At 40.6% G+C, this 10,521-nt stretch overlaps 1 protein-coding gene across 3 annotated transcripts; it reads right to left on the reverse strand.

The window, feature by feature from the left end:
- Window positions 1-656: 656 nt before the first annotated feature.
- On the reverse strand, window positions 657-10,206 carry LOC136466774 (brefeldin A-inhibited guanine nucleotide-exchange protein 1-like). 3 transcript variants are annotated; one of them, XM_066465274.1, is made up of 13 exons: window positions 9,072-10,206; window positions 7,146-7,463; window positions 6,572-6,926; window positions 6,050-6,472; window positions 5,691-5,983; window positions 5,333-5,606; window positions 3,902-4,401; window positions 3,479-3,800; window positions 2,838-3,186; window positions 2,084-2,742; window positions 1,658-1,847; window positions 1,087-1,161; window positions 657-995 (listed from the first exon to the last, which is right to left on the reverse strand). In XM_066465274.1, the coding sequence occupies exons 1-12, from the start codon at window positions 10,067-10,069 to the stop codon at window positions 1,121-1,123; spliced, it is 4,722 nt and encodes a 1,573-aa protein (XP_066321371.1). In that variant the 5' UTR covers window positions 10,070-10,206; the 3' UTR covers window positions 657-995; window positions 1,087-1,120. The 3 variants fall into 3 exon arrangements, 1 of the variants encoding a protein (XP_066321371.1); XR_010761456.1 differs by having other exon boundaries at window positions 1,087-1,847; XR_010761457.1 differs by lacking the exon at window positions 9,072-10,206 and having other exon boundaries at window positions 1,087-1,847; window positions 6,572-6,936; window positions 7,146-7,297.
- Between the last annotated feature and the right edge of the window lie 315 nt (window positions 10,207-10,521).

Raw genomic sequence — 10,521 nt, forward strand, 5'->3', positions numbered from 1 at the left:
AGCAGTTTTGCTAGTTGTCTTTTTGTTTGTTGTGCGCAGTCAAGAATGACCAAATCTATGTTAGGAGGAGGCTAGTTCTTTCTTCTTGAATAATAAAACAAGAACTTGTCTATGGCTACTAAAAGGTGAAATGTCATTTTCTAGCTGATGAGAAGGGATGTGGTGTTGCTTTTCTGGGCGGTGGTTTACAACAAGGGATTAGGTGAACTTGAGTCATGAATGGTGACTAAGAAGCATTCAAGCTTTAGTTTTTCAGAGCAGTTGGCCTGGCCCCTGCATAGTACAAACAAATTTGAGGTCGAGGGCGGAGGGCTTCTTGTGTGATACTTACACACCTCAACATTTTTGAAGTGACAATCTATCTGCCTTCGTTAGTACATGCAACTCAATATGGTAGTAGGAACCTGGAAGCGCCATAAATTCAAGTCCTAATAACTAACAGAAAGAGCTAAGATAATTCAAGATTCTTCGGGGGGGGGGGGGGGGGGGGGGGGGGGGGGGGGGGGGAGGCATTCTGATTAGAGTACAAGTCGTAATATCCTGATGGCAATAGGCATGAGAAAAGGTATTGAACTATATTGCTCGCCTTCCCTTAATATGCAACTTTGGGATACCATTGCTGTTAGAATGAAAGTATATATACTAACTACAGTGTAGATACTGTTAAATGGTAATTCCAATAGATTTGACAGATTAGGATGAACAGTAACATATGGCAGAAGCCTCGTCTATGTTCAGGAGAGGACACTATACAGAGCCAAGATGAAAAAAATTACACCAAAACTGTATGCACCTCAAATTTCTATGGTAAGCAAACGCCCCTTGCAGAATTTCAGAGTTGTTGGTGCACAGCAGAAATTAGAGTCTTATTCCAATGTTCAGCTGCTTTGACATGTCCATGATTACCCAGCGGATTAAAATGAATGTTAGAAAAGAATGGCAAATGTGCAGCCTCAAAAGCCTTCTTTAGGCATCCGGGTCGATGTTACATCTAGCTGCAAAACATATGGCACAAATAAATTAATCCCCTGCTTTTACTGAAAGATTAATATGTTAAAGCTGTGGGGAATAAGAAAGAGAATTCACCTTCAACACCAGAAATGCCTCAACCATGAATCATTTACAGTACTGTAAAGCTGTACCCTTTTCTTATACCATATTCTGATGTAACCACAATCAAATGAGCTACGTTACCAAAATGGACCAACAAAATTGTACAACTGGTGAAGAAATAATATACGCTATGCTGATATTATGGGGCCTATTGATGATTGGAATATATCATACAGTGCAACTTGAACTTCTCCAGAGCTATGCTCGCAGCCAATAAGATTAGCTAATAAGGGGAAAAAGAGGGGCAAGTTTCTCCTAAAGCAATTCTTCTCTAAACTGCTCAATAACCGCATCACATGAAGGACCAATGAAGTTCTAGCATCCAGTTCCTCCTTTTTAGCAGTAACCAAAGGCAGCCGATGTAAAGCTGGATCTCTACCAGAAACATCATTAGATGGTTCATGCCCTGCACAGGTCAGATACATTCGCAATATTTTCTCGCAGACGAGCATAATTTGTGACTCCACATTCATATTTTCTGACAAAGATGGGTTATCATGAAGAAGAGCTTGGAGAAGTTTGAGGTAGCTCTGGTAGGACTCACTCTCGAAATGGATGACCGCTGGCTCAGATACCTCCAAAATGGAACATGCTTTATGTAGTTTAATGTGCAAGTTAGATTCAGAGTTCACTTCACTTGCATGTGATGCAATGGCAGATAGCATCTCCAACATTATGCCTATATGCTCAGCACAAAGAAAGCTTCTGTGCACCTCATACAATTTAATGATGCCCTGCAAGGAAGCCAGGAAAAGGTTTTGATTGATAACTGTTGGCACATTAAAAATGCATGTAGGATTCTTTTTCTTTAAAATTGGTTCCTATTTTAATTGGATATGCAAAGGAATTTATGGCATCTGTTCTTTCATGGTCTCAAAATCAATGTAGCAGTGCTTACAGTATAGGGGATTACTAAAAACTAATTGAACTAACAAGAAGCCACATGATTTCTATATTTTAGTTTAAGTACCTCAACAATTAAGAGTTGCAAAGCCATATGATTCTTCATTCTGACAATAGCATAAGATGCTGTTTCCATATTAGCTTCCTCTTCATCATCATTGTATATGTCATGATCTGAATATTGCTCAGCTTCAGAGTAAGATTCATTTCTATCTGGAATTTCAATGTCTTTCATCATCCTAACTATTTTGTCAAACACGACAAATGTATGTGCTGCTGATTCTTTGAAACACAACAAGATCGTCCCCCACTCATCATTGGAGAGCTTGCTCGCGAGTCCTTCTGTTAAACGCTGAAAAACTGATATACTCGTGCTAGCTGATTGTTTATAAGGGCTTCTGATGAAATTCGTAATAACAGACGTAACTCTAGAAAGTTCTGGACGCATCACTTCAAAAAACGTAACATACAAATCTGCTAAACATTTTAGAGCCACCATTTTAGTTTCAAAATTCCAAGAATCATCCTCAGTACCATTTATACTTGAGATCTGGCCATTTGGTGCAAAGCTTTCACTACTAAATAGGGGATAAATAACCGAATCAAAGATATTAGCCCAGAAGGACTGAGAAAAGAGGTGCCCATGATCTTCCAAGATGTCAAAGAGCACTTCCACAGAACCTTTTCTGATAGTTGGTCTTGAGTCAGTTGTCAATCTAGCTAGACCTGGAAAAGAGAGATTCAAATAAAATATGTTACAACATGAAGCATTTCTAAATTTTCCAGTAAGATCCGTGTAATTTTGTGAAAAAAAGTTATACCAGCAAGCAAAGGAACCCAGAAGTAAACATGATCATCCTTATGCACCGTGCTGTTCCCATCTGATGAATCTAAGTTACTTGGTTGCTGGTCAGTATCCTTCTCATGACTAATAAATCCTTCCTCAGCGAGTTTGACGGCACAAAACCGAAGAAATGCAATGGCATTAAGACTGGCATCGCTGCTAAATTTACTACTTGTGAATGTGATAAGGCATTTAACACAATCAGTAAACGTTGTGGTTTCAGTTTCAGTTATGTAAGGGAAATAGTCCCGAACAATCTTTTCCATGGTTTCAAATGCCAACAGAACAATATTTTTCCGATCATCAGCAGCAGCTGCAGTAAAAACCTGTAAGTAGATAAGATGATGTTAATATTGAATCATCAATTTTAAAAAGACAATCTAAGGGCTTGTTTGGATGCCCATGTATCCACCTCAATCCATATGCGTTGGGGTGGGTTGGTGTGGAATTTAGTTTTAAATTTCACACAAACCCACCCCAACACACATGAATTGGAGTGTATATATGGACATCCAAACAAGGCCTAACTTAGCTCCTGAGAACAGCTAATTGTAGATCCCATGAACTTTATGCCAAGATGTCATGATAAACTAAAACTAGAGATAGAACATTACGTACCGTAAAAACACTTTTCCATCCAGATTTTATATTGTTGACACGACTCAGAACCATTTGGGAGACACATCGAACTATAAGTTCACGTACTTCTGAAGCATTGCTCTTCTGCATAACAACCGCAAAAGGTTGCAGGAATTCATTTTGGAAATTATAATTTGCCAGTTCTTCTCTTTCCAGAAACTTCATAGCTAGCTGCCTCAAAGAGTCCATAACAAATATTGCAACTGAAAGATTCTCTGACAACCCAACAGAAACAAAAAAATCTGACAGAACTTTCCAAATACGGGACCAAACCAAACGTATGCGGTTCATATTGTAATGCCTGTGCAATGAAACGTCAAATTAGTTCATTTGGAAATTATTGTCTACGAATATATTCATAATTTCATATAGCTTGACATAGGTCATAGATTATAAGCTTACGCAATCTCAACAATCTTTGTTAGGCAGAAGATACGAGGATCTGTAGGAGACTGCAACTCTGTCATTGAAACTTTGCAAAGAGCATTCACAAAAGCAACAATAGCATCACTATTTAATCTTGGGCTATGAGCAAATATGTGATTTAACTCGAAAATGCCAATCTGGTCTAGCAGGTTTATGTTTGATATAAAATTATTAATCTGTTCAGGAGTAACCAACGGTGACGCTTTATTTTTTGCTGTTGTGCTGTCATAAGAACCTCCTCTAACAGCAGCCATTACAGCTGGATTCTGAAGTGCATTAGTTCTCTTTGATGACATAGAGGTAGACTTCTGTGTTTTATCTTCTGAGTTAACCAGTGGTACTGTGAGAAATGAAGCATCAGTAGGTGCCCCCTCTCCAAGAAGATGTAAATGCTCAAACCGTGAAAGGCATGTTAGTACATGCTCCCAAGCTTCCTGCAAATAATCACCATCTTCGATTGCAATGGATATTATAGCCTGACAGGAAACAGAGTGAGAAAAAGAAAACAGACTCACTTCGAAATGGACAATATAGTCTAACTGTGAGATTCATTTAGATGCTAATTCATGTGCCGATGATAAATGGTAGGGTAAAGCAATATTCATCGTCCTTCAGCTAATTGGGCATGGATTGAGTGCCCACCTCCTGACGTTGGCAGCTTCTCAGGATGGTGGAGCCGCTCACTCAAACAAGTCGAAAAGCAACTTAGGAAAGGCCTTAATTCTTTGACCATCCTTGTTGCTTGGAAGCTTTGGATGCAACGCAACAATTGCATCACCTCTATATTTCCTTATGTAAATTGGGGTATGAAGGCTGTTGTAGAATAAAGTGATTTCTGATGTGCTTCTGGTGCAAAGCAGCTGCTAGGTTTACTCTCTAGGGTTGTCTAGGTTCAGCGGTTGTTTAGGTCAGGTCGTCTGTTATTTTGACAGTGGCACGCACCTTCTAAACTATTGTGGGGTGGTGGTGTTGTTGTACTTGGTTCATTTTTCTTCTTTAATGAAATGATACGCAGCTCTCCTGCGTATTCGGGGAAAAAAAAGGATAAAGCAATATAATCCAGTAAATACTTTGGATTGACTGAGATTCCAGGCATGGTTCAAGTCATATATGTATGCTTTAATGAAAAAGGCTACATATATGCTAAGGATTTGTTCAAAAAAAAGTGCTATAAATAGTGCACGATAGGGAAACTAGTACACTACAGAGAAAAAGGACTACATTAAAATTATAAGCATCTGAATAGAACGGGATTCCTAAAATACTGCAGGATTTGTATAAAAATATGGATGTTGGTTTCTATGGTATCAAATGATCCAATATGCCTGGCATGATAAGGCCTTTAATTGTGATGTATTGACTATAACTTTGATAAATAAAAAATGTATCTCTGTTTGGCATTCCCACCTTCACAGCATCCACATTCTTTTGTTTCATGTCAGCAGCACAATGCAGATATGTGAATTTTGCTACAGATGTCACAAAGGCATCTCTCTGTGTCTGCATGCACATAACAGAGGTAACATGCACAGCAGACCTGAATCCCTGCAAACACTGTGATGTGGCGGCCTTATCGTCACTCTGATCAAGTGTCACACTGAATGCAGCCATCATAGGGGCCCAACAAACCTCCATCATGAATCTTAAAATTGTTGTATCAGTGATAATAGAAAACACAGACCTGCATAAAGCAAAAGCTTGAGTTACTTCCAAAGCATCAGTGGATACAAATCTATCTTATAACAATGGTTTGTGTTAGTCTTACTCTGACTTTCCACTCTTTAGTTTAAATTTCTCTTGTATGTTTTTGATGAGCAGGTCATTTGCTCCAACTACCCTGTCATCAGCCTGTTTCCAGTTAACAAAGCTGATAATATTGTCCAAACCTAATAGCTTCATCACACTACTAGGTTGCTTGTTTTGTGGAACTGATGAATCAGCACTCATTTTGATCTCATTTTTGACAATTTGGTCATATAGTGTACCCAGATAAGCTTCTGGCAAGTCCTTCCCATCATCTATTCCTCGGTTATTGCGAATGAAGTCAGATTTAGACATCTGCACATTGAAAATCTCATAAATGGACTAATCTTGACTCAAAGATGTTTATTATCATTTGCTTACCTTATCCTTGACCATAGTATTGTGAGCATCAGTGTTGAGCATGATTACAGAATAAGCAAGAACATATGCAGTATCTGCACTGGTAAAGGAGTTTGGATTGCATTTGCAGTATCGTTCAGCAAATTTTTCCATGATCCGATCAATTTTCTGTGCTTCGCCAGGCAGCCTGAAGCCTCGCAAATAATACCTAATAGCTTCACCGAAGTCCATACCTTCGAAGTTCAGTGCATCCACATATGCATGCATAACTTTGATAGGGAATTCATCTCTTTCACCCAAATAGTCTCCGATCATTGTTGCATTTAAACCAGCAGTATTTCTCAAGAAACAAGCAACATCTTCTGGCGTATGCCCTATCTTCTTGCTTTTAACGAGAAAATTAATTCCCTTGGAAGGTTTTCGGTTAAACAAGGATATTCCTTTCTGGAGAAGGAAAATTATTCTTCATTAGTCCAAAAATGTGAAACCCTCTTTCAAACTGAGAATTGAAACTTCTAAACCAAGCATGAAAATAACATATACCTGAAGTTCTATTTTAAAAGCACGACGTTGCTCAAGGGAGGGCGCACCAGATACATCTGGGCTACCAGAGTCAGATTGCAGTTCATAATCAGCTCCACTACCATCTTCTCCAATAAGGATATTAGGGATGTCTATTGAACTTAAAGAACTTAAAGAGCTTAAAGAAGCTTCAGAAATTTTTGGTGAAAAATCACCAATTCTCAGCTGTTGGTCCATCCATGAACCCATTGACTTGATTATGGTTGCAAGGCACTTCACTGACTCAATACGAAATGTTTGGTCTTGGGCTGTAGTTAATGTTGTTGTAGATCCTGGAGGAACACCTAAAGCAGTTTTTAGAAGTCCATTGACAACCCTGCAAACATCTACTGAAATTAGAGATGCCTTAATAAATGATGAAAAGATAATGAAAAATGAGGTTTAAAGAGCAGAGCTCAGCTCAATGCATCAATCCTCACAACGTACTCAACCCAAAGTGCCATGCAGAACTAGAAATCAGGAACTGTTGCTTTGTTCATTTAATAACAAAACAGAAGGCGACTTTTCATCAAGTACTAAATTAGAAGTTACATACCTTTCAAAAATATTTGGCGCATCTACATCGCAATCATAGTTCACAAAGATATCAATAAGAACCTGAGATTCTTTACAGATCTTCTCCAACAAGTTTAGAACTGTCATTTTTTGTAGAAAGCTAGGTTGATGGACATTCTCAAGAACCCTTAGGACAAGCATTGGAAAGAATATTCCAATTTCCTCTTTCAGCCCAGATCTAAACCTTGACAGTAAGCCTACAAATATGGAGCACAACAGCTGGAAAATACTCATTGCTGACAAAGCACTGTTCTTCAATAAGGACAAACAAATATACTGCTTGATTGCTCCAAGGTACCTGATTCAGAAAAGAACTTTCAGTCCACGAGTTTTATTTGCTGTCAAGATCACACCTTCATAAAATAACCTAAAGAAACTTCACAAAGGCTAAAAGCTGTAAGAGCACACTTGTAAGAGATTTGTTCAACAATAGAATATTTCAAAATTACCGAGCTTTATTCTGTCAAGATCAAAGTAATTTCAACACTCCATTACAAAAATAACCTAAAGAAAACTTCATATATAGAATCATAAAGGTCAATAGCTGTACGTGCACACTTGTAATATATTTGCTTCAGAATTACCATTTCTACTTTGCAAACAAAAAAGGTGGAGTTCTTTTTCTGCCAAAAAAACATCATTAAGCCTACTTCGTTTGAGTAGTGCAAAGTTAAGTTATATGTAGAACGACATTCATTTTCACTCCCTTTTCTGACTAAGTGGATATTATAGTACATAGCAGCCATGCAGTAATGCCATCCCATTTTCTTCCTTTTCAATGTGCTGCTGACTCTATGACTTATTTATTAATTTGGTCAGTGAAAGGACCGTACAATAAACTTAACAAAACCCAAATGAAAACAAATTCAGACCATTCGAGCAGGTAACTCATGAGTCAGGACCTGATTGATGGGAACACAAATTCAGAATAAAGACATGTGGGGTTTTTGAGAAATAGGTAAATCATCTGCCAACCAGCCATCCACCTAGATCCTAGAGCTTTTTAAAGTGCTTGTAATAAACTATACCCAAGTACCTATTGCTATAACTTTTTCTTAATCCTTTTCATTTTCAAACCTTTCGTTCATGATATAGAATAAATATTTTTGGATGAATTCCAAAAACAGAATTAGAGATATATGTTTACATAACTGAGCAGGCAGATTACAGAAATATTATGCATAATAGCATAAAAAGGGTGAAAAATAATTTCAGAGCTCCCGTTCAAAATAATAATAATAATTTCAGAGCAAATATGGTGTATGCTTAATGGAGCACCCTAGCAAACAAGAATGCTCCACAGATTTGACATTGTACACTCTATGTCATCCTCCCATAAGTCATTTTATACTTCACGGCTCACACAATGGTGAAATGCACTGTAGGTCCCTAAACTATTTCCGCATTCTCATATGGGTCCATGATCTCTCAAAGTGATCATCTAGGTCGTTCAGCTTTTAAAGCAGTTCATTCAAAGTGTGAATCCAGGTCCATGATTGGACCTAGAGTGAACTTAGAATGAACCTCTTGAAAAGTTGAAGGACCTAGATGATCACTTTGAGAGATCATGAACCCATATGAGAATACGAGAATAGTTTAGGGACCTACAGTCCATTTCACTCCACAATAATTTTTTTAGTAACTTCCAGAAATCTAACTTATTGTTTTACCAAACACCCACAGAACTACAAGAATTTTGATAAGTATCACCGAACTACAGCTATTTTGACACTTGGTACTACAAAAATACAACTTCCTCACAGAACTACAACTAGTTTGGCACTGAGTACCTATGAGAAAGTTGTGGTTATATGGTACTAAGTGCCAAATAGTTGTAGTTCTATAAAATTTACTTAAATAATTGAAATCTACAAAGCTGGAAACAACTACAGGTATGGGGTCATACTTTTCATTTGTTCTCCAGAAAGGGCCGGCATTGTCGATAACCATTTTCAGCAACTCAAGAGACAACACCTTGCCCCGCAGCAACATCTGATCCTCAGGGTTATCTGGCGTCGAGAACTTCATTGATAGCTTGCACAGGTTCTTGAAGAGCGCAAGCCCATCCTCTCTGGTCTTGCTCATCCCAACATCCTCCTTTCCATCCACCTCAGTTGGCTCCAAATGTGACCCTGGCTCTGGGGCATCACTCCCCTCCATAGCCTCGTTTATAAACCCCTGAGCCACCTGCACGATGCTGGAATCGTTCAGGTTGCGGTCAGACACGTCCAACATGTCCGTGATCGACACCGTCCGAACGCGCACGTCCATCGAATCCACCTCCACGCGTGCAAACACAATCACCAGCACCTGCGCCAGTGCAAGCTTGGCGCAGAGCTGATTGGCGCCACTGCTGCTGCTGAGGTATATGTTGTAGCAGGTCTTGAGCACCTGGCCGAGGCCCTCCCCGCGGATGGCGACGGTGGGGCACCGCGCGGCGGCGACGATGACACGGAGGGTGGCAAGCTCCATTGCATCATCAGAGAGCGCGCCACAGGTGAGGACGGCGTTGAGGAGCCTGGAGGTGGGGGAAGAGGGATCGTCGCCGGCGCCGGCGCAGCCGAGGTCGCCGAGGAGGAGGCGGTGGTGAAGGAGCTTGGTGACGCAATCGAGAGCGGGGTCGGCGACCTTGGGCGAAGCGGACTCGAGAGCGAGCAGCAGCGCGTGGAGGGACGCGTCGGCGGCGGCGGAGGGCAGGCCGAGCAACGGCGAGGATTGCGGCGAGGTAGGGTCCGGCGAAGGGTATGCCGGCGATGAGGAGAGGAGGTCGAGTGCCGCCTTTGCCGCGGCCACGAGCGCCGAGTGCTTCCGCCACGCGGCGTTTTTTATGATCCGGTCCAGCGCCGGGCCCAGAACGCGGCCCGACGGAGACGCGCCGCCGAGTGGCGCCGTGGGCGTCGCCATGGTGAGGGCGCCTATGCGGTGGTTGTCGCAGTCGCGATGACCGTCACGTCATTGGAGGAGGGGCGGAGATCTGAGAGAGGGAGGTGGAAGAAATTGGAATGGAGGGAGGTGCCGGGTGCGTGGGGGGAGGAATTGGAGGAGGGAGGAAGAGGGTGGAGGGAGGGGTAGGACTGGAATCTTGACTTTTCATGGGCACACTCCAAAAGATGATGGAATCGCAAATTTCATATTTGCGGTGTTTGACTTGCATTTTCGAAAGTAAACTAATAGCGTTACTGTCATCAGATATAGCGTTATGTTATTACCAAAACATTACTATAAGAGTTATCATCCGATATAAAACCAAATTACTGTCATACTTATGGGCGATCATCCTTTCTTGATTTTCTGAAGCATTGCCTTTCAGCACAAATCATTATGGCATATTGTTCTAATTGACGGTTTTTCATTTA

Source organism: Miscanthus floridulus, chromosome 7 (genome assembly GCF_019320115.1).
Source record: "Miscanthus floridulus cultivar M001 chromosome 7, ASM1932011v1, whole genome shotgun sequence".
Lineage (NCBI taxonomy): Eukaryota > Viridiplantae > Streptophyta > Magnoliopsida > Poales > Poaceae > Miscanthus > Miscanthus floridulus.

What these genes read in the sequence shown, in the direction of transcription:
- LOC136466774 (XM_066465274.1), bottom strand. Translation starts at nt 10,069, where the DNA reads ATGGCGACGCCCACGGCGCCACTCGGCGGCGCGTCTCCGTCGGGCCGC. An exon ending in ATACTATGGTCAAGGATAAG is followed by an intron (nt 5,984 to 6,049) that starts GTAAGCAAATGA and finishes TTCAATGTGCAG; the next exon opens with ATGTCTAAATCTGACTTCAT. An exon ending in GATGGAAAAGTGTTTTTACG is followed by an intron (nt 3,187 to 3,478) that starts GTACGTAATGTT and finishes ATCTACTTACAG; the next exon opens with GTTTTTACTGCAGCTGCTGC.